At 40.8% G+C, this 23,138-nt stretch overlaps 1 protein-coding gene across 3 annotated transcripts in view; it reads left to right on the top strand.

The window, feature by feature from the left end:
- nipbla (NIPBL cohesin loading factor a) overlaps positions 1 to 23,138 on the top strand; it is a 32,571-nt gene that overhangs the window by 4,545 nt on the left and 4,888 nt on the right. Inside the window, exons 4-44 of one of the 3 annotated variants that reach the window (XM_042487575.1) lie at positions 163 to 328; positions 1,477 to 1,577; positions 1,687 to 1,798; positions 1,990 to 2,150; positions 4,157 to 4,305; positions 5,418 to 5,508; positions 5,792 to 6,013; positions 6,238 to 6,486; positions 7,145 to 7,320; positions 9,389 to 9,599; positions 9,739 to 9,915; positions 10,928 to 11,101; positions 11,421 to 11,582; positions 11,687 to 11,793; positions 11,894 to 11,980; positions 12,204 to 12,435; positions 12,714 to 12,865; positions 12,971 to 13,051; positions 13,257 to 13,357; positions 13,533 to 13,662; positions 13,772 to 13,854; positions 14,319 to 14,451; positions 14,786 to 14,929; positions 15,058 to 15,144; positions 15,423 to 15,643; positions 15,792 to 15,894; positions 16,097 to 16,195; positions 16,427 to 16,573; positions 17,642 to 17,776; positions 17,972 to 18,070; positions 18,213 to 18,266; positions 18,365 to 18,473; positions 18,575 to 18,705; positions 18,991 to 19,131; positions 19,247 to 19,340; positions 19,613 to 19,767; positions 20,496 to 20,586; positions 20,806 to 20,979; positions 21,149 to 21,339; positions 21,702 to 21,809; positions 22,758 to 22,958. In XM_042487575.1, the coding sequence (XP_042343509.1) occupies positions 163 to 328; positions 1,477 to 1,577; positions 1,687 to 1,798; positions 1,990 to 2,150; positions 4,157 to 4,305; positions 5,418 to 5,508; positions 5,792 to 6,013; positions 6,238 to 6,486; positions 7,145 to 7,320; positions 9,389 to 9,599; positions 9,739 to 9,915; positions 10,928 to 11,101; positions 11,421 to 11,582; positions 11,687 to 11,793; positions 11,894 to 11,980; positions 12,204 to 12,435; positions 12,714 to 12,865; positions 12,971 to 13,051; positions 13,257 to 13,357; positions 13,533 to 13,662; positions 13,772 to 13,854; positions 14,319 to 14,451; positions 14,786 to 14,929; positions 15,058 to 15,144; positions 15,423 to 15,643; positions 15,792 to 15,894; positions 16,097 to 16,195; positions 16,427 to 16,573; positions 17,642 to 17,776; positions 17,972 to 18,070; positions 18,213 to 18,266; positions 18,365 to 18,473; positions 18,575 to 18,705; positions 18,991 to 19,131; positions 19,247 to 19,340; positions 19,613 to 19,767; positions 20,496 to 20,586; positions 20,806 to 20,979; positions 21,149 to 21,339; positions 21,702 to 21,809; positions 22,758 to 22,958 (5,741 nt within the window). Of the gene's footprint in view, positions 1 to 162; positions 329 to 1,476; positions 1,578 to 1,686; positions 1,799 to 1,989; positions 2,151 to 4,156; positions 4,306 to 5,417; positions 5,509 to 5,791; positions 6,014 to 6,237; positions 6,487 to 7,144; positions 7,891 to 9,388; positions 9,600 to 9,738; positions 9,916 to 10,927; positions 11,102 to 11,420; positions 11,583 to 11,686; positions 11,794 to 11,893; positions 11,981 to 12,203; positions 12,436 to 12,713; positions 12,866 to 12,970; positions 13,052 to 13,256; positions 13,358 to 13,532; positions 13,663 to 13,771; positions 13,855 to 14,318; positions 14,452 to 14,785; positions 14,930 to 15,057; positions 15,145 to 15,422; positions 15,644 to 15,791; positions 15,895 to 16,096; positions 16,196 to 16,426; positions 16,574 to 17,641; positions 17,777 to 17,971; positions 18,071 to 18,212; positions 18,267 to 18,364; positions 18,474 to 18,574; positions 18,706 to 18,990; positions 19,132 to 19,246; positions 19,341 to 19,612; positions 19,768 to 20,495; positions 20,587 to 20,805; positions 20,980 to 21,148; positions 21,340 to 21,701; positions 21,810 to 22,757; positions 22,959 to 23,138 lie in introns of all 3 variants that reach the window. The other 2 variants (XM_042487574.1, XM_042487573.1) reach the window with 2 other exon arrangements.

Genomic DNA, 23,138 nt, shown 5'->3' with positions numbered 1-23,138 from the left:
GCATGTTCTGTCTCTTGCCTTGTCTTTCGCCTTCTGTCTACTTTTCTACTTCCACGTTTCCTGTATTGCTCATGCTTGTTTCTCACTCTGCCTCTTTTTCTCCTCTCTATTTCTTTACCTCTCCACCTCTGTCCTATACATCATCTCTCTCTTCTCGCTCAGTGTTGAACCAGCTGCCCCTCCCCTCCCCTCTCCCGGCCACCACCACTAAGAGCCTCCTATACAATGGGAGGATCGCAGAGGAAGTTACCTGTCTACTGGGCTGTCGGGATGAGAATCTGGCCTCCCAGCTAGCCCATGGCCTCAACCAGGTCTCCACAGAGCACATGTGAGTGTTTAAGTGAAAGTTTGCTACAATATGCTACAATAAATGTTGAAGTGCGGGTAAAATAAAATCTGGGACTTTTTTCTTAACACATTATACATGCTAGAAAATAGTTGCTGAAAACACTTGAAAGGACTGTGAACCACACAGTATTGACTTGTTGAGATAAACTGCTCTATTAAGTAACCCGGCCTGTTTCAAATTAGCCACCACAACCATCACTTTCAGTCTTTTGTCCAAATTAGCTACCTGTCCTGACAGTTACTGCTCACTGCTGGCTGTGTGCAGTTGGGTTAGCTGCTGAATGGGAGTCTGTCGCTGTGTAGCGGCGCTCAGTCAGTGCCGCCTAGTGTCAGAGCCTTCAGGAGACACACCCTCAGTGTTTCAGTGAGCAGAATACTGAAGATAGCCATCTAGCTAGTGCTGTAAAGTGTTACATACTTCTCACGGAGATCAATCAGCTCACCAGCGTTACATAAAACAAGAACAGATGTTTGGGGCACAGAGTGGGAACGAAAGAGGCGCCATTCTCTCTATCACAGTGTACCATCAACATGATTTTGACGCTGTTATTTTAAGGTAAAAAGTTGCATAATGTTGTATTAATCCTACACCGGAGGGTGTATTTTTTGGGTACAAATACTACATATTAAAAAGTCAAGAAAGTTGTCTTAAAAATATAGTTTAAAAAAGCAATTTATTTTGAAAGGTGTCACATTTGTTTGAGGTTGCACACTTGATAAAATCTAGTGTAGTGCTTATGCAAGGAGCCACACGTTTTATATCAAGAGATTGATATATTTTCTTAATATAAAACCCCTAGAATATATACATTTGGAAAATCTATGTAAGTCATTACATTGATGCAGAGATTCTGTAAACACAATTTTGCCATGAAGGAGCTGTATCATTGATTTTCAACTTTGCTCCTACATTTACAATACAGCAGTAATGGGTTTGCTACCATCTAATAAAACATATACACATAATTTTTTTCTTTTTCTTTAATGCAGTGACTAGTTGCATTCATACATGATTTGAAACCGTGTTCAGTGTATTTTAATTTCTTATTACTATTAATAATACCAGCCTCTTTTCTCTCTTTGACCGTTTTGGAATTTGGCTGAACTTATTTCTGCGTGTGTTTTCAGAGAGCTGAAGGACAACCTGGGTAGCGATGAGCCAGAGGGAGATGCACCACTGCTGCTGCAGACCATGCTGGCCAGGAACCCTGGCATCTTCAGGGAGAAAAGTATATAGATTAATACAAGTTGCACATAATGAAATGAAAGCACCAATCATAAAGATCAGCTTCATGTTAATATTTACAAACAATACACTGTATCTTCACTTCTAAACAGATGTTATGCAGCAGCCAATGGTACCACCATACAAGATCACCCAAAATTCCATGCATAGCCCTGCCCAGCCTGCAAACTTCCAGCCGGCTGCGATTTCTCCCAATCCATCAAGGTGGGTCAGGCTGCACAGTTTAGCAGGCTCTAATTTATCATAAACACTAATACAAAAATTATATAATAATAATAGCACCATATAACTTAAGACAAAAGTTATATAGTGCTATTATTTTACTATTAGACATGCAGTTCTTTTACTTGCTTGCTCACTTTCTTTGTCCCTGTTCATTCCTCCACTCTGTTCAGTCGGTTTGTGGCACCGCAGACTGGTTCCAGTAGTCGGTACATGGGCCAGAACAGTCCAGTACCCAGCCCCTACACTCCTCAGAGCCCTGCCCCTGGTTATATACAACAGTATTCCCACCAACAACCACCCAGCTATAACCAACACCAACAGATACAACAAGGTAAGAGTGTATGTGTGTGTGTAAGCAAGTATACTTGCAAACTTACAATTTCTTCTAAAAGGTGTACATATGGCCAAAGGTTCCCGTTCAGGAAGGCTTTGTGTGATGACCCACATCTGAAGAGATCTGTGCTTTGATATAATTTCAGAAATTCACATTTTAAACTGGTGCACTTAAGTATTGCTTTCTTGTGCGACAGCATCAAGATTTGATCAGATTATGATGTTTGTTTTTAATTTATGATTTGTTGTTCACCGTGTAGCATTATCCAGGAAAAACAGGGTGTGTTTGACACGTTGATAGTGAGATAGTGAGCATCCTTTCATCTCGTAGGTGTCCAAAGGGCGATCTCTGTTTGTCCCTCACACGTTTTCTATAGTCCCCGGGGCAATTGGACATAGTTAGTCTCAAGCCGTCCTTTTGAACCTCCGCCAAAATTCATGTGACACAACAGAAAAATATATGCCACTGACATCACCATATTTGCTGATAGGACGATGGCAGGCAAAAAGATGAATATGGGGCCAATGCTGATGCTAAGATAATAAATTGTTGCATTCAGAGAAAGAACAGTTATATCTGTCAAGTAGTCAAATTCTAAAACTAAATTCTTGACTTTTGTTTTCTAAAGGCATGCAGGCTGGTGTGTTTGTTGCATATGATAAGCAGCTGTGATTTTGTGGACAGAAGCCTGTTCCTTCTTTTTTTAAGTCACTTTTAGTGAAAACTTCATGCTTGCTTTCATTGCTTCACAGTTGTTGCCATGTTGCTTTTTTCCTTTATTTTTTTTTTAAATTTGCAGCTGCATTTTGTTCTGTTTCATTAGGATATATAACTGGGAATAACAAGGGATTTTCTCAGTGTTATTGAAAATGACACAATGGAAACTAACGAGGACAAATAAAAAAAGTTAAATCTGAATTCAACGATAAAATAGAACAATTTTTCATACTTTAAAACAGTCAAGCAATGATCGATAATATAGCTTAATAGTAATAGTATTGTTCGATACAAAATAATTACATTAAGGAGGCCAGTGTGGCAATTTCACAACTTAAGTCCAGACATTCCTTAGGGCCAATACTATTAGTCAGTTTGGTTTATCACCGTGTTGTTATTGTTGTGCATGTTGGCAGAAGAGCAAAAGAAAATGCAGTGCAAATAATTGCAGCAAATGTTTGTTATTCTCTGTGTTTTTGTGTATTTGAACTTGTATTAGTACAGATGTTTCTGTGTTCTGTACAAATGTTGTATTTCGTAATTTTTTTTTATTGGCAGCAATTATTTTAACGGTGAATTCCACAGTTCAAACTTCACTGTTATGTTAACCATTACTGTTGTCTATAATAGTAAAGATCTTTTGTTACTGGTCTAAGCTTGGGCCGAGTTTTGGTAAAAAAAACACGCCATCTAAATATGACTAACTCACAATTAATTTGATAATAACTGTGATTATTGTGGCTTCTACAAGTAAACGTAGCTGGCTGAAAAAACAGCCTTGCATTTAGAGTGTCTGCTCTGGTGCAGTCAATTGTATTCTCCCATTTCAGTGAGACCAATAACAGGAGGAACTGGTTTGCTTCCACCATGTAGTGATTTGCAGAGGTCTACTTGCTGCTCAAGGTAGCAGATAATAGCCAAAATGAGATTGCAGTTTTGACAAAAAGATATTTTTTAACTGTGTATGCAAACAATAAATTCAGTGTTATTGTGTTTTCGATATATAGTGGTTAGAATTGTAGTGATTCACTTAGCTTTCTTGTGGGTCTCATGAAGCCTCTCTGGGACTCCTGGAACTGAAGCTACATTTTTACAGTTAAACCAAAAAGTTTTCTGATGAAATCCATGTTCCAGTATGTGCATATTTACTGTATTTTTTAAACAACGTTCAGACACATTTTTAAGAGATGATTTTTTTTTCTGTCATGACCAGCAATGTCACAATTACCTCACTAATGGATGATTAAAAAAAATATATATTTCTCTTTCTTCTTTTATCATCTCAGTGTCTGTGGCCAGCCCCATGGTTCCAGGTGGCATACGAAATATCCATGAGGGCAAAGTATCGGGGCAGATGGCCAACGCTGCCAACCACCACTCAGACAGACACGGCACTGAGGACTACATGAATATTGTACACCGGCTGAGCAATGAGGTACGACTGACAAAGTCTATCATGAATGCATTATAAGTTTACTGACAAAGGCAGAAGTTTGCAAACGAATAACAATGTCTGGCAGTTAGATAATACTATTTTTAAAAAGGAAATTTCTATGCATGAGGTTTAGAATATTTGATATGTGAATCAAAAACATATTTTCTCCAAGCAACATTTAGAGCGCATGCGTGTGATGCCACTGTACATGAAAGTCCCCACTGTCTCTGCTCAGGGAGCAAACAGTGAGCTATCGATGGAAGAAAAACACACAAAACACAGCTAATATAATCATGCTCACTTGTTCTATACACAGCACAAGGAGATTTAGAAAGAATTCAGGCCCAAGATTTGACAGACTGCCTCAGGCTTAAGAGTAGACACGCAGTTCTTAAGTTCTTATAGGCAGCCATGTAATGCTAACAAACCAGGCACAAGGGTGTCTGAATAAACCTGTCAAGCGACATATGTATGTGTGGTTATATTTGTGTGTTTGGTTTGTTTAGCTTAAAATAACCTCACCTTAAATAGCTTCAAAAAATGTAATATTTTTGGTATTTTCTATTAGTCGTTTTCAAAAATTTACACTGGTTTTGAGGTGAAATCGTCCTTGTTTATTGATGTCCTAGAGAATTATTAATATATATAGGGAAAGTCATATAACATGCGGTGAATGATCCGACAATAGTGCAGTATTTGGCATTAAATTAAATAAACATTGTGGTTCTGAATTGTGAGAAATAATTGGTGCAAAATTTAAATTATTTTTGTCATAAAATTTGTTGTGAAAAATATAATGAACCGGCACAATTGAGTCAGTCCCCCCTCGTTAGAGGAGCTTTATTTAGGTCTGTCACAATAATTATATCATAGACGTACTGAGCTCAGCAAAAGTTATCAAGATCATGTCCATATGTGTTACAATATTGCCCTTGTGTTTGTTTACATAAGAATGTCATTAAATTTTTTGCCAACATGATGCCAGCTTTGTTGGTGACAATTGGACTATAAAAATTGGACTTGCTATCTGTTTTAAGATTGTTTGTGGGGCCGTTTTTTGGTTGAAAATCCAAGCGCTTAACTTAAACCTGCCTTGTCTGTGTGTTGTTCAGGAGGGGGACTCCACCATGAGGAATCCTTCTTTCTCCCTGAGGTCTCCACAGTCTGGCTGCTCCCCAGCAGGGAGTGAAGGAACGCCCAAACGTAAGGACACAGAAAGAGGAACAGCCTATACACCTCGCCTACCTTGTGTCATTCAGGAAAAAGCCGCCTATGGCACTGTAAAACTCATGATTTTAATCTCACAGCAACAGGATGAGTTGTGATACAAGGCCAAAGTGATTTTCATTTCAGTGATAGTGGCCATCTTTTTATAGCGTCGTGCACATCAGTTGTCATCACAGTGCTCTGTCTGGTTTTCTGTGCTTTCTTTTTACCTGCCTTTGGAGGATAACTTTCTTCTCTATTTTGTGTTGCTTCATCTCAGCGGGTTCTCGTCCTCCGCTGATTCTGCAGTCACCGCCTCCCTATGCGCCCTCACCAAGAGAGGGAGGACCTGACCAGAAACAGCAGCTCCAGCAGAGAAAGAAGGCCCCGGCAGTGAAAGAGGAGAAGGATATGTACGACATTGTAAGCTCTCCAAACAAGGACTCTACGAAACTCACCCTCAAGCTCTCCAGGGTCAAGTCCAATGAGTCCGATAACCAAGGTAAGGAAGATTTGGATCGGCTCAATCTGAACTGGATCCCCAGTTTTTAATGCAGGTTCTTACAGTTCTAGTTTCAAGTGTAACCACTTTCACTGCTATTTAATCATTTAGCAGCACTAAAAAGAGGTATGCTCTGGTCATGTCTTAAAGAACAAAAAAAATCCTGTCAGTACTGGAAATCATTTTAAATACAACCTTGTAAAAAAGTTTTTTCAATATTTCAGGTGACATTCTGCCGGGAATGGACCAGAACTCTGACAACATGGAGGCAGAACTGGGCTTTCAGCAGGTGCCCGTTCTCCAGCAAAACCTAGGAGCTCGGCTTCAACAACAGCAGCAAGTTGGTGGTGCCAGTGGTCTCCAACCTCCCAGTTCCCCTTACGATGAGGCAGAGCTGGATGCCCTAGCTGAAATTGAAAGGATAGAACGAGAGGCGGCTAGTGAGAAGTGCTCCAAGGAGGTCCAAGATAAAGGTGTGTAGAATATCTCTAAATAAGATTAAATGGATAAAATCTGAACAGTTGTGAATTTATAACTTGGGCTGTCAAAAACAATTATTTTTTTAATCGCAGAATTTTATTAGGTAATTGTGATTAATTGCATTTTAAAATTTCGAAGTCCATATTTAAAAGGTAAAGCAATTCCTACCAGAGTGTCTTGATTACAGATCAAATGAATCAAACTGCATGGGACTATTATAAAATGTCTGAAAAGCGAGAGTCACGGGTACCCATAGAACCCATTTTATTCAGATATCCTGAGGTCAGAAGTCAAGGGACCCCTTTGAAATGGCCATGGTGTTTCCATCACCAATATTTAGCCTAACTTTGGAACATTATTCAGCCCCCTTTCTGTGAAACTAGCATGACATGGTTGGTACCACTGGGTTCACTTGGTTCCCCATTTTCTCTAGTTTTATATGATACCAGTATCATTGCTGTAGCTGGAAAACTCAGTGCAGTACAACCTCTTAAACAAAGAAATGTGGGCTGGCGATTAAAGTGTTTAAAAAAAAAAAAGTGTTAAGTACATACTTTAATGGCATTGCGATTAATGCATAACCGCTGACAGCTCAAGTTATGACTTAAGGTTTTACAAATATGTTTTATCTTCATGTCTTCCTTTTTACAGACAAGCCACTGAAGAAGAGGAAACAGGACTCTTTTCCCCTGGAGCCAGGTGCAGGGGGACCAGGAGGCCCCACGGGTGCCCCGGGCAGTGGATCAACAGGAGGGGGCAATGCTGGCAAACTGACCCCGCAAGAGGCCACCGCAGCTGGGAATGGTGCCAGCCGCCCTCCCCTCATGGTGAGCATCGACCTCCAGCAGGCAGGCCGAGCTGATGGCCAGCTCGACCCCTGTCTGGCTGCCCCTATTCCAGCCCTTGAGGCCCAACGCTGGCCTGAAGAACCAGCTAGTGGTCCAGCGGCAGTGGAAGGTTCTGACACAGCTTTGCGGTTGAAACCAGATGGGCGACCGGAAGTCATCAAGAACAGGGTCGATAAACATGACAGCAGGAGAGATGGTCGGGAGTCATCAAAGCACCGACACGATGAGAAGTCCTCTGACAGACGGGGAGACATGCCAAAGTCATCAAACAGAGGGGAGCACGGAAGAGACAGGGACAGAGAATCTGACAGAGACAGGAGGCATCGGAGCGAGGCCGGTGGTCGAGACAGACGCTCCCCTGACTCTCGCTGCCGAAGTGATCGCGATAGGTTCCGGGCTTCTTCCACTGGAGAGCCTGGTCGGAGCGGCAATAGGCACGATGGTTCCAAACCGGCCTCATCTGCCTCTGGTGCTAAACTTCCAGATTCTTTCCCTGCTCAGCTCCTCGGAGGGCATAGTGGCGCACTGAAGAACTTCCAGATCCCTAAGGTGATCTGGGCTGACGCAAACCAAATATCTACCCACCTACCAATCATTCAGCTTTCACTGCCTGCAATCTCACAAAACCAAATCACACCACTGCTCACTCTTGTTTATGTTTATGTTTTCCCATTTTTAAGCCTGTTGTTTATTCCTGAGATTGGTCTAAAGTTTCTGTTAACACATTAACCCACACCTAACCATCTGCTAAAAGTAGATTTTTTTTAGTTGTGAGTCATGTGTATGAACTAAAGCAAATAACTTAAAGAAATGCTCCACTGCTGTTTCTCAGATGTTTCATGTGGGTAAATGTTTCCTTAAGCACTCACTGTCAGTATCATGCAGCCCAAAATCCTTGACAGAAAAAAGCAAATTTTCTTTATGTTGCCAAACTTCCATTTGTTTCATCCTTTCGTACATCTCTTGTCAATGTAGTGTTCAAAGCCTTCATGCAACCCCCAGCCCCATACCATGACAGCATGCCCCCACCACAGTAAACTGTGCTGAGCAAATAATTGAACATCATAGTTTTTGTGTTTGCTTACAAAAGGGCACAGTTTTACATGTATTACATACAATATCTTATTTTTGCTCTTAATCAGGAGCTGCGGAAACAAGTAGCGAAATACTATAGCTGTGCGAGCACAAGACTACACTGCCATTTGAGCATCTGGAATAGTTTCAAAGTTTGCCCGAAATGCTGAAGGAAATATATATACATATACATATATCACAAATCTGCAATAAGCTTGGCAAACCATTTGACAACTGCATAGCTGTCTTGCGCAGTCTAATTTATTGCACTATTATGGCAAATGTTACGACCTGCATGCTATGTTGCTGTTATTTTAAAGACACTGACAGTGCATGGAGAGAAGCTTCCATTAAAAGCAGATAATTCTCACTGAAGCTTCGATGCCCAAAAACTGATATTCAGTATAGCCCTAATAGCTAATTATCCACACAGTATACCAGCAGTGACTGGCATGCCTACTGAAAATGTGGCTTTTTGCCTAATTTTATATTGAAGTTGCCATTAACTCAATTAAAAGTTGAAAGGATTAAAGTGGCTGTGCTGCCTCTGGTTTATGGAAATGTAACTCAAACTGATCAGTTATGAGGTCACTGGCATTGGTTAAGGAAGAATGAAACTGAAATCTCTCATTTAGGCCTGTCATTCATCATTGGTGAACACTGCAACACTGACAAAGAACCATGAATTGACCATTACTATTATGGTTTTGAGAAAACTGTGGATTATTCCTTTAAGTCTTTGCTATCAGAACTTTATTGGAAATTAACATCAAAATCACCAATCTCATGCCAATCAGTTTGATCCATTGTTTACTTTTTTAAAAATCTTTCATGATTGTGGGTTTTTTTTTGTAAACAAAGACCATGTTTTTCTTGTGCAATAATTTAAAGTGTGAATTAATTGATGTTTGAACTTGAAACTTCACAAACTCAGAAGACTTTCCTGACTGTTCTTGTTTGTTTGTCTTTTTAGATCAAACGTGATAAGGATGGCAGTGGGTCAAATGACAGTCAAATGTGGGGACAGCCCAAGGTTAAACTGGAGAGGCTGGGTTTGGTGCAGGACTTTCAGAAGAGACCCAAGCCTGTCGTGGTTCTGAAAAAGCTCTCTGTCGACCAGATCCAGAGGATCATCCGACACAGCAAGTCTGGAAAGAACAGGCTCTCCTCAAAGTCTGGCAAAGGTAATAACAAGAAGTTGTTTTGCTCATTTCTTTTAAATGAACTTTTTCCACACTCATGGTACATTTTTTTAAGCACTGACATTCACAAACAATAAACTTTTTGATTATTAACTTGAAAATGTTATTGTCAAATTCTCAGGAGGTATGGACCCAGCAGTTTTAAAGGAGCTGCCCCCAGAGCTGCTGGCCGAGATCGAGTCAACCATGCCCCTGTGTGAAAGGGTAAAAGTGAACAAGAGGAAACGAAGCACTGTAAATGAGAAGCCCAAATATGCTGAGGTCAGCTCGGATGACGACTTTGATCCAAATGGAGAGTGTGAGTCAAATTATTTGATTCAGTTTGTTCTCGCTGCTAGTCTTTGCACAAGGTTGTAGCACGAGCATTATTCTAAAATGTAATCTAACTGAGATGGAAGGACTCTGTCTGTATATGTGAGCATCGATTTTCTTTTGAGAAAATCTGGTCATCCTATCGACTTCACACTTGGGTGTTTTGCTGTGGACTAACGGAGACACAATGTGGAGTCTGCGGTTTTTTGGATGAGTGGTTCTAAAGAAAGCTGCAAGCAGCAACACAGGAGGCCGAGCAATTGGCCCACTCCGAACAACATCTGTTGTTTTTCCAACCCACTTTAGATGAAGCCACGCCCATTTCCATATGATGAAAGCTGTGATGGATGTGTCACTGAAAGCTACGCTCACATGGGTCCTGCAAAATGTGACAGCTACAGTAGCTTGGAAAATACATTTACATTTACTGTTTACCAGACCACAAATGAGACAACTCTCCACTGCCAGGAGACGGACCTTCATTTAACAGCTGTAGTAACTTGAAATCAGCTAGCACATTCCTGTGGTAGTGCTACATCTAACTTGTGTACAGCAGCAACAGAAAGTTTTCTGATCTCTGCAGGGATCTCTGCGGTCCAGGATCAGACTCCTGGTGCTGGGTCTTGCCCTGGCTGGATTTGAGTTGCTACAGCTTATTTTCCACTATTTTCTAAGCTTCTGTGGTTGTCACAAAGATATGACCAGTATGAGTGCAATTCAATATAACGCAGCTGTTGAAACTTCTGTCATACAGAAGTGGCCATAGTTTCATCTGAAATAGGTTGGAAAATTGGCCAATGCGAACAGGCTTGTTTTGAATTGGCACTGCAGAAATAAACCTTAATGAGCTGACAGTTTTTAGCCTATTGAAATTACTTTTTGTGAAGATTTCTTCTCAGAAATATTTTATAATTTAATACCAACTAACTGTGAATGGTTTGTTGTACTTTTTTTATTTAGATTATATGGCCTAATTTATTTATGCCTAATCTCTACAGCTGCAAGGAAGCGGCAGCGCCGAGACAAAGACAGGTCCTGGGATATGGAGGAAAGAGAGCGCAGGGGTTCAGGGGACCATCGGAGAAGCGGGCACCGGGACAGCCGACGAGGCTCAGGGAGCCGCTACCGAGACTCCTCTGACGAACACTCACCACCACCTAGCATGAGTGAAAGTACGTATTCAAGTCATCTGCCATAGCATTTCCAATTATACATTTTTCTTTTGTGTGTGACATTGATAGAGCTACTTTGTTTGGTCTCCACAGCTGAAGCCAATTCTACATGATACTGGGCAGTGATGTTGTTATGTCCATATAATGAAAACCAAACGAATGACATAATATCACAGATTTGAAAAGCATGAAAGGAACCTAGAAGTGAATAGTTTTATTAATGATGAATGAACTTTTAGAGAGAGTGTTTGGTATCTGGCACACACATTTCAAACAAAACAAACAGCAGAAATATTAAGATGGAAATTGTCTATCTCAGTTGCCAGAAAAATGAAGATGAAGGAGAAGCAGAAGAAACGGAAAGCATATGAACCCAAGCTGACCCAAGAGGAGTTGATGGACTCATCCACATTCAAGAGGTTTTTAGCAAGCATCGACAACATCCTGGAGAATCTGGAGGATGTGGATTTCACCGCCATGGGTAAATATCAGTGCTGACAGGCTTTAAAAATTGTGGTCAGCTTTGAAAATCCAAATGCAGAAACCTCATTCTGTTTTATTGTGGGCTTGCTTTGCGTTTTCCAGCAGCAGATGATGACGAGATACCTCAAGAATTGCTTCTCGGTAAACACCAGTTGAGTGAGCTGGGCAGCGAGTCCGCCAAGATTAAGGCCATGGGCATCTCCAGCAGGGTACTGTCTATAGTATATTATTAAAAAGGTGTTCAGTTGGGCTGTTGAGGATATGTGGTGCTGCTTAAAATGTAGGTCTTAATGGTCTCTGTTGTTATAGATCCCATCAGACAAGCTGGTGAAGCTGCTGAACATACTGGAAAAGAATATCCAGGATGGATCCAAGCTCTCCACCATGATGAACCATGTGAGCATGCGAATTTTGTGTTATAATACAGAAATCCATAAAATATTCCTTTAGAAAAATCAAAAGATACCCACTGGCAGCAAAAGTAGATTTTTTTTAAAAAAAAAATCCTACATATAATTCCTATGCTAGAACTAAACAAACAAAAAAAAAAATATTTGGCCTTCAGATAGTAGTTTATTTCTGTACAAAGCATTCAATTTATTTTCCTCTCTGAGCTCAGGACCAGGATGCTGAAGATGAGGAGAAACTTTGGCGAGACCTGATAATGGAGAGAGTCACGAAGTCAGCAGACGCCTGTCTGACAGCTCTTAACATCATGACCTCAACGCACATGCCGAAGGCTGTCTACATCGAAGATGTCATAGAGCGGGTGCTACAATACACCAAGTTCCACCTTCAGAACACACTGTACCCACAATACGACCCGGTCTACAGGGTGGACCCTCACGGAGGTGAGCATTAAGAAAAATGGCTTTATTTTATTGGATTTTTTTTATTTTTATATGTGCCTGGGCTGATTGTGTGAGCACCTTCCATCATGTTTGTTGGTGGACAAACGTGTTACAATATGCAGCAGAGTTCCTGCAATTAAAGGTTTAGGTTTATTTATAACCAAAGCCAAAATATTATGTGACATTTCTTTTATCATGAAGGGGACATGTTTGTAGTATGTAAAATAATGGTTCATGATCAGACACAGGATTTACATTAGTTACTCTTGTCCATTCAGGTGGCCTGTTAAGTTCCAAGGCAAAGCGTGCGAAATGCTCCACACACAAGCAACGTGTGATTGTCATGTTGTACAACAAAGTGTGCGACATTGTCAGCAACATCTCTGAGCTCCTAGAGATCCAGCTACTTACAGACACCACCATCCTCCAGGTAAAAACTAAAATAGCTGAAAACAAACACTGTTAGACAGCAGTTATCTGCTTATTAAGCCAAAAATTGCAAACCAGATGAATACCATTCCCTCTTTCTTTCCAGGTTTCTTCCATGGGAATCACTCCCTTCTTTGTGGAAAATGTCAGCGAGCTGCAGCTGTGTGCCATTAAACTAGTTACAGCAGTAAGTATTTTTTCTTTATAAGTATTTATCTAAAAAGACTGCCTGCAGCAAGCTTTTTGGGTCACTTTATGTGTAAAACTACATTGCAGTTTTTTGCTGCTAAACTGATCCTTGTGATTTTTTGTCCGTGTCTTGCACGTGTTTTTATTGTTCTATAATACTACGAAGGTTGAGACTAACCACTTTTATTATTTTCTGTCTCCAGGTGTTCTCACGTTATGAGAAGCATCGGCAGCTGATCTTGGAAGAGATCTTTACCTCTTTGGCCAGACTGCCCACCAGCAAACGCTCCCTCAGGAATTTCAGGTAATTTGCTTTATATTAATTCAGATTGATGTATGTCCATTAGGTGTCGATAAGACATCAAGTCAGGGGCTTTATTACTCTCTGCCCAGCAAAATAAAAAGCAAGAGAGGAAAATGTAAGTAGAAAAGTGTGATGTGTGTTATTCATCATGTATCCTTGCCCCCTGTGTCCTCAGGCTGAACAGCTCAGACCAGGATGGAGAACCATTGTACATCCAAATGGTGACAGCTCTGGTGCTGCAGCTGATCCAGTGTGTGGTCCATCTCCCCAACGACAAGGACGTTTTTGATGAGTACGACAGCAAGGTAGGACAGCAAGCAGACACACAAAACCACCACACAAGCAAGCAAATATACAATTTATGCAAATAAAAACACACTCAGAAAAATGATTTGAGTCTTTTTCTTGTTTTAGGTCGATCAGGACGTGTTGATAACCAACTCGTACGAGACGGCGATGAGAACAGCACAAAACTTCCTCTCAGTCTTCCTCAAAAAGTAATTACCATTCCATTCTGTACGGCCTTGAAATATGCTATGTACTTTTTGCATGACACTAAAGCTGTCACCTTAAACATTTATTAACATGTGTACAATGCATGATAATGCTTTTGCTACCTGTCACATGCATTTCCACCACCGTTTGTTAAGCCCTCTGCAGTCAGTGGAAATATGTATCAAACCACTCCCATTCTTATGGTGTGCATGTTTCTCCATTTGCATGCTTTGAACTGCACCAGATGCAACAATGTGGGGTCTTGCTTGTCCTTACCTTGCATAAGTGTGTCAAGCATTCAAATGCTCTTCTGAATTTTACGTGTCTTCATTTTCTGGTGGTGTCATGGTTCTTGACCCCCGATTATGGTTACTATCATTCATTCTTTCTCATTATGCTTTCCTTTTGTTCCTGTTATTCCCCCTTTTCCTCTTCTGCCACTTTCTTTGTCTTTCCTCGTCCTCAGGTGTGGCAGTAAGCAGGGAGAAGAAGATTATCGGCCATTGTTTGAGAACTTTGTCCAGGACCTGCTCTCGACAGTAAACAAACCAGAGTGGCCTGCTGCAGAGCTGCTGCTCAGTCTGCTTGGTAGACTACTGGTTAGTATGACAGAGCTCTTTCCTTAAACTGGGAACGCAACTATTTGTCTTAAGTGTTTCCAAAAATAGACAACCCACTTTAATAGCATGGATAGCTTTGCCATCCTTTGATAAAAAGGAACCCTTTTAACTTAAGAAGTTGCAAGTCATTATTTGGAAAGTACATCTTCTTGTTGTATGCATTCTTTACATTTTTAACAATAGGTTTGTAAAAGTTGTTTTGGACAATAGCAGTCAAGTATTTCAACATTTTAGGATGCTTTAATGAAGAAGGTAATTAATCTTAAATGCACTCTGAAGTTTTGTTTTTTTGGCTTTCTCACTGTCTGCTCAGGTCCACCAGTTCAGTAATAAGCAGACAGAGATGGCTCTGAGAGTAGCCTCTTTGGACTACTTGGGCACAGTGGCTGCCCGTCTGAGGAAGGACGCAGTCACCAGCAAAATGGACCAGAGATCAATCGATCGAATCCTACAAGAGGTAGAAGAACAACCTCACACTGATGACCACACTGTCTCCTGGCACATAAGTTGATGATTTTAATGAGCAAAACAAGTTGAACGGAACAAGGAGATAATGTGTTTATCTCTGTTTCTCTCGTTATGTAGTCTCAAGGTAGCGATGAGACGCAGCAACTGCAGAAGGCTCTACTGGACTACTTGGAGGAGAATGCTGAGACAGATGCCTCACTAGTGGTAGGTCTACAAAAGACTGAAAACCTTGTCCATGTTCAGTGTCTCACATTGGCACAACACTGGAAAACATCTGTTGTAACTGTTAGCCGTAAATTCATGCTGTTATCTGCTAAAATTACTCAACTCCACCTTTTCCTTTCAGAATTAAATCGCTACATTGAAGGCACATATAACAATACTGGCTTATTGTATCACTTACTGTGTGCTAAATGGATTGTTTCATTGATTTCTTATATGAATCAACTAAATCTGATACTGAGACATTCTTTGTCTTCTAGTTTGCGAGAAAGTTCTACATTGCCCAGTGGTTTCGGGACGCCACCACAGAGGCTGAAAAGTCCATGCGGAACCAGAACCCAAAGGATGAGGACTCATCGGATGGACCACAACATGCCAAGGAGATGGAGACCACTGGTGAAATCATGCAGCGTGCTGAGAAACGCAAGAAATTCCTGCGTAACATCATCAAGACCACGCCGGCTCATTTTGCTACACTGAAGTAAGGATCTATGAATGTATAAGCAATATATCCATATTCTTCATATAATGTAAACTTACTTGACCCATCTAAACCCAGTTACAGCCTCACCCCCGCTTCTATGGCTGTATTATCCAATAACATTGGTCCTTTTTGCCCTTCTCTGCAGAATGAACTCTGACACTGTTGACTATGAGGACTCCTGTCTGATTGTGCGTTATTTGGCCTCCATGAGGCCGTTCGCCCAGAGCTTTGATATTTATTTAACACAGGTAAGATTTGAAAGTTCCTACCATAAGTATCATTATTTTTTTTAATGAATCACAGCAGCAAAATAAAATAATCTGTTAAGCCGTTGACATGGTATACAACAGGCTCACTATTATGGCTCACTGGTGTTTGTTTTGTAAACTGTTGAACTGAAAATAAAGTCATTTTGTGTAACCATAGGCTTTTGTGTTTAATTTTTTATAGATATTGCGAGTCCTTGGGGAAAGTGCCATCGCTGTAAGGACTAAAGCCATGAAATGTCTGTCCGAGGTTGTAGCTGTGGACCCCAGCATATTGGCAAGGGTATGCCGTGAACTGTGTTCATGAAGACAATTTTTCATGCCTGAATTGCACGTTAATATCCCACACTGTGTATGTTGTGGGCAGTCGTTACTTCTGTTCTTGTCACATTCTTGCTGTGTCAAATTGTTCTGTCCTGTCCTTTTCTATGCTTTCCTGTTGTGTATGCAAGTTATCTTCTGGTCTTTTTTCCCCCCATGCTGTCTACTGACACTCTCTTCTCCTCCTCTGCAGTCTGACATGCAGCGTGGCGTCCATGGTCGTTTAATGGACAACTCTACCAGTGTGAGAGAGGCAGCTGTAGAGCTGCTGGGCAGATTTGTGCTCAGCAGACCCCAACTCACTGAGCAGTACTATGACATGCTCATAGAGAGGATACTGGTAAGTTGAGTCACTGTAGACACAATATTGTGTGTTGTGAGGTCTCATGATGCCCACATGAACTGAACTGTGTCATCAAGATGTTAATGTATAGTTATTGATGTGTTAGTTCAGTGATCCCCAAACAACCACTCACCCCCTCATCAACCTGCGCAGTTGTTTGCATGACAAGCCGTGCATTTTGGGTCCATTGTCTCTTGCTGTCTACACCAAACCACATTAAATGATGTCTTTGGAAGTATGATTTATTTGAAGAGAACATGTTTAAGTCATTGCCAGTCTATTGATAACTTGACTTGGGCAATAACATGATGTTGTGTTGAAATTGTCTCAGCACGCCACTAATGAAGTGTGACCTTAACCATCTTACTGTGCACGGGCAGTCGACTGCTACTCCTAGATAGCAAACTTCTGACGAGGTGTCTTTGAATTGTGGTCCAGTTATTGTACATCTTTAAGATTGTCTTGTGTGGGGAAAAACAGCTTTTCTCTCTGGCACCATCACTTCAAAACTTAGCGGAAATTAGTGTGGAAGAGGGGCAGCTGTTGAATGCACATATGCAAATGCAGCGAGCAGGCGCACGTCTACTGCGGAAAGAAAGTTATGCATTTCTGGTGTCTGAGTTTACATGAGAAAGCACTGCAGGGATTGAGCTTGAAAAAGTTTATTTTGGATGTTTTGAGTCAGCTTTTAAATGATGAAAAGAATTTTAACAGGAGCAGTGTACAGGTTAAACACTGATCATTGTGATGGCCTTAGTAATATAAGCTATCTATATTGAAATGCAGTCCAACGCACAAGCTCTGTACTCATTCTTTGTACTCAGCATCTGAGACGTGAACATCGAAATTGTTGTGCCTGTTGTCATGGAAATGCTCAGGAGGGTTCATGAGAAGTTCACTCTTCATTACAGTCTTGTGCTGCCACCTATTGGCAGAAAAATGTTATCGCATCCTTTGCAGATGTTTCTTTCGTATATGATGAAAACAAGAGTGCTGATTTTTGTTGCAATGCTTGCGGTACACTGCAAAGCTGTTTATTAATTAAATTTTTCTTTTTGTGCGCAGGACACTGGTATTAGCGTTAGAAAACGGGTGATCAAGATCCTCAGAGACATCTGTCTGGAGCAGCCAACCTTCAGTAAGGTTACGGAGATGTGTGTGAGGATGATACGCAGGGTCAATGATGAGGAAGGTATCAAGGTAAGAATCTACTGCACCTTTGTCTCTTCACAATTTTAGTTGTTTTGAGATATGGCTTACATTCTTCATAAATATTATTCTATTTATTTATCATGACCCTTTTTGGATAGATCTCAATGTATTGCAGTATATCCATCACAAAACCAGTGAAAGATTTGTACAAAGTAATGACACATGAACTTGTGCTGTTTATAGAAATTAGTGAACGAGACATTCCAGAAGTTGTGGTTTACGCCAACTCCAGCTCATGATAAAGAGACCATGACCAGAAAGATCCTCAACATCACAGATGTGGTAAGTTCAACTGATTTAGCTTGTTTGTTGTATCCAGTAATAAAAGCAATAATTCTCTTGAACCTTCACCCTGTATCATTTCTGTCTAATGGTGAAGTTTGGCCAAAGTACTTTTAATTCTCATGTCTGATTTCTTCTTCAGGTTGCAGCGTGTCGAGACACCGGCTATGACTGGTTTGAGCAGCTTCTCCAGAATGTAAGTAGTTGATTTTTTTTCCCCAGAGCTTCACCTGATGGGAAATATATCAATGTCGAAACCCTTTTCAAAAAAAAACATTGTCCCTCTGGCTTTAGCTTCTCAAGTCTGAAGAGGATGCATCATATAAGCCAGCCAAAAAAGCGTGTGTTCAGCTCGTTGACAATCTGGTAGAACACATCCTCAAATATGAGGAGTCTCTTGCAGGTATGCAAGCTATCATTTGACACCAACTTAAATTGTACCATTATGCAACAGTTGATTTTATTTTTAATCACTGTCTATACTTTTCCCTCTCTCCACTACAGAGAACAAAGGTGTAAACTCAACACGGCTAGTGGCGTGTATCACCACCTTGTACTTGTTCAGCAAGATCAGGGCCCAGCTCATGGTCAAACATGCCATGACCATGCAACCCTACCTGACCACAAAGTGTAACGTAAGTTGTGTATACTGAATCTATTTTTTATTGCATAATAACAAAATAATAATAATAAATGATATTAAAAAATACATATATCTTATTGATCCTTCACATTAGCCTGGGGAAATCAACATTAAGAACTCTAAGAACTGCCTATTCCACAGATTGAACTGTGCATCGGAAACTATTTTGCAAGGGTTTTTCTGATTGGTGGATTTAAGGACCACCGGTTGAGTTATTATTGGAGCCTGATCTATCAGAACTTCCCCAGTAATTACTGTTGTGTTGTTTCTCCTGCAGACTGCCAATGACTTCATGGTCATCTGTAATGTGGCAAAGATCTTGGAGCTTGTGGTTCCTCTGATGGAGCACCCCAGTGAAACGTTCCTTGCCACCATCGAAGAAGACCTCATGAAGCTCATCATCAAATACGGCATGACGGTGCGTGGCTGTGGCTTTTTAGAAATGTTGGGTGTGGAGCCATGTTTGCTGTGTGAAATGTTAACTGTCATCAGTGTTATAGAGATGACATGTAATCTTCTTTTCTTTTCTTTAGGTGGTCCAGCATTGTGTGAGCTGTCTTGGAGCTGTTGTCAACAAAGTCACGCACAACTATAAGTTTGTCTGGGCTTGCTTCAACAGATTCTATGGTGAGATATACAGTTAGCAGATTTGATTTTGTATGTGCAGTTTTTGCAAGGATAACAGTGTGCAGCAGTGCAGCCTTAAGCCTTAGAGTGACACCTGTACCACAATCCAAGACAAGGAAATTGCTTGTGTTTAACGTTTCTAAACAAGGTATCAAATTAGAAAAGAGTAGACTATAGTTTGACCAAACCAGCGCAAGAATAAAAATAGGACACGCTAATAATATTGGTCTTTTTATGAATAACTTTTTAATCCTTTATCGTTTTTATTTCAGGTGCACTTAACAAGTTGAAGGTTCAGCATAGTGAGGATCCCAACAGCACGACGTTGGTAGCAAACAAGCCTTTCCTGCTGCGATCGCTCTTCACTGTGGGTGCCCTGGCCCGGCACTTTGATTTTGATCTGGAGGAGTTCAAGGGCACCAACAAGGTAGGATTGCAGTCAGTGTTTCATATTATTTGGCAGGCACGACAACATTGCAATGACTAATATTATAATCACCGTCTGAGTTGCTGTCTGTGTGTGTATCGTCATGGCAAAATGTAGTCGTGGTGGCGCGTAATGTTGCAGGAATTACCACAGAAGCTGTTTTGAGTACTTTGGCAGGTGTTTAAATGTCTGTCTGTGGACAGATTGCGTCACAACCAAGATTGTTTATTGTTTATTATAAGGATCCCCATTAGCTGATGCCTAGGTGACAAGCTAGTCTTTCTAGGGTCCAAGATGCAGTCACAAAACTTTACTGATGTATAGTCGAGTGCAACATAAAAGCCAAGTTTGAAGATGAGTGTGGTCTGAGCAAGGTGGCTGGGATAGGTAAGAGGCCATTGCCCTTGCCCCACTTTTTGCCTCTGGTCGACATTATCTTTAAGTCGCAGATTGCAGTATTGCGGTTAGAGGGATTCCATGGCAACATGGTCTCTTATGTACATTGAAAAGAAAACTGTGCGGAGCCATACATTGCAGCTGTGAGTCCAGTTGTTAGTTTTGGGCATGAAAAGAAAACAACCTCTGCTCAAAAAATGTTGAAAGTAAAGTTACAGAAATTTGTGTAGATATGAAACTAAAATCATTGCTTTACCACCTTTATTGCACCTATCACAAATGATTAAATGCACGCTAATTCATTACTATGTGTCTGTGTATTTTGTGCGCAGGTTGTTATCAAGGAGAAAGTTCTTGAGCTGCTGATATACTTCACCAAACATGAGGACGAGGAGGTCAAGACCAAAGCCATCATCGGCTTAGGCAAGAATACCATTTTTAATTATTATTAGGTTTCACTAATGTAAAGGTCACCATATTTATTTTATGCAGAAATTAGTGTTTAGGAAGACTGACAGCACGAGATTCATGTTTCTGAGTCACTGACAATAAGCAGATTTTCTAACAGGTGGAAATGATGGAGATGCATTGTTTACTTGTTCTTACATGTCTTTGCTTTTTTTTTTTATTCTCTCCCCTCAGGCTTCCTTGTGATCATGCATCCCAGCCAGATGTTTATGCCTGAGGTGAAGTCCTTGTACAACGGCATCCTGGCTGACAGTGCCTCCTCCATCAACCTCAAAATCCAGATCCTCAAAAACCTCCAGACATACCTTCAGGAGGAGGACACGCGGATGCAGGAAGCAGACAGAGAATGTAAGTGAAGCTGTGGTTGTTGCTGTAGTTAAACAGCTTTTCAATTCGCTGATGTCACACAGATTTTATTGGAGGCACCATCAACAATGTGCAGTGATTAATAAGTTGTTAATTGTGGCATGTTGCCTGTAAAATAGTGTGCAATACATCATATTTTGTGTCTTTGCAGGGAAGAAACTGTCCAAACAGGAGGATCTGAAGGAGATGGGAGACATCTCTTCAGGGATGAGCAGCTCCATCATGCAGCTTTATCTAAAACAGGTGTTGGAGGCATTCTTCCACACCCAGTCCAGTGTACGGCACTTTGCTCTCAACGTCATAGCTCTCACACTCAACCAGGGTCTCATCCATCCTGTACAGGTAAGATGTGAGAGCCTGAACCTCTCAAACCAGCCCACTTCTAGTGAAGGATGAATAATAAAGTCCCATTTTAATAATACATCCATGTCATAGAATTAAGCTCTTAGATTTAGGAATAATTTCAATATGATATCAAACTATTGATTTTTCTGCTTAATCATCATATCCACATAGTTTTGATCCATTTCATTTGTGAAAACATCTGAAAGCTTGAAAATAACTATTCTAAATAAGAACCAAGATGTAATACTTCATGTGCTGTAATATAATCATACCCTCTTAAACCTCGATTTAAACTGTTTGATAAACCAATATTAAGATATGCATGTAAACGTCTCATCTCTTTTGTCCCCTCCTTGCAGTGTGTACCTTACCTCATTGCGATGGGAACAGACCCAGAGCCCAGCATGAGGAACAAAGCTGACCAGCAGCTGGTGGAGATTGACAAGAAGTACACAGGATTCATCCATGTGAGACGTAGTTCATTGTAGAACTTTGAAATACTGGCTTGTCTTCCTAAATCAATGACTTAAAGGTCCAGTGTGTAGTGTTTAGGGGGATCTGTTGGCAGAAATGGTATATAATATTCATAACTACATTTTGTATCAGTGTATATTCACCTGTAACTAAGAATAAATGCATTTTCGTTAGCTTAGCATAAGCCCTTCATAACCAGATAGGGAGTGGGTCCTCTTCCACAGAGCCCACCATGTTACACTGCCATGTTTCTACAGTAGGCCATAAAGGTTTTTGTGGGGTTTTTTTTGTGTTTTTTTACATTACCTGAAGGCAATCATGGGTTCTACAAAACGTTTTAACAAGGTGGGGATGAGGAGGGGTATTCAGTGGGATGAACTCTGCAACCTCACTGCTAGATGCCACTTAATCCTTCACACTGGTCCTTTAATCTAATTAAGCCATTTGTACCTGGACAAGGTATTAGCCCTTCAGTGCTCCCATAATAACCTTCAGTACTGTATGATCGACAGACCATCACTCAGAGATTTAGCAACATCTTGGCACTTGTAGTAGAACGTGCAAGATGTTCTTTGTATTTATGTGATTTTAAAATATATGAAAGTAATTGAGATCAAGGAGTTTATACATGCCAGTATCATATAATGAAGGCAAAGTAGCTGCAGATCACTTCAGTTATAATCCAGAGCAGTGTGACTGCTTGAAGTGGTTAGTGGTAGAATTACATTAATGGCCTGAAGACCAACACTGGAGGGTTAAATACATTACCGCTAGAATCTATGTACAGTTGTTTTTTGTCTCCAGTGTTGCTTGAGAAGTACCGTAACACAAATTTTTGTCTCATTATTGCTGTTTGGCACATTCTCATTGCAGCAGCTGTCTCAACAGTTGTCTGAAAATCCAACTTTGTCACACTTTTCTGACAACATATTCTCTCACAGATGAAGGCAGTTGCTGGGATGAAGATGTCTTATAACTTGCAGCAGGCCATCGAGTCGTCTCGTAAGACTATCATAAGAGGTTTCAGACAGGACGAGACGCACTCGGCGCTCTGCTCACACCTCTTCACTATGATCCGGGGGAACCGGCAGCACCGGAGGGCTTTTCTCATCTCGCTGCTGAACCTCTTTGATGATAGTGCTGTGAGTAAACCTGCGCTCATCCTAACACATCTTGGCAATGCTCAGTGTGAAGTAGTATTTCCTCATTAACAACATGCCAAGTGAGAATCTACACTAAGTGTTTTTTTTTGTTTTTTTTTTACACTTTTGCCAGCAGGCTGTCTTGGCAAGAAGTGTAATAAAATGTGTTAAATACAGCTC

This window comes from Plectropomus leopardus, chromosome 6, assembly GCF_008729295.1.
Source record: "Plectropomus leopardus isolate mb chromosome 6, YSFRI_Pleo_2.0, whole genome shotgun sequence".
In the NCBI taxonomy this organism is placed as follows: domain Eukaryota; kingdom Metazoa; phylum Chordata; class Actinopteri; order Perciformes; family Serranidae; genus Plectropomus; species Plectropomus leopardus.
Note: the sequence above shows the minus strand (reverse complement) of the source record. Positions and strands in the feature narration are given on the sequence as shown.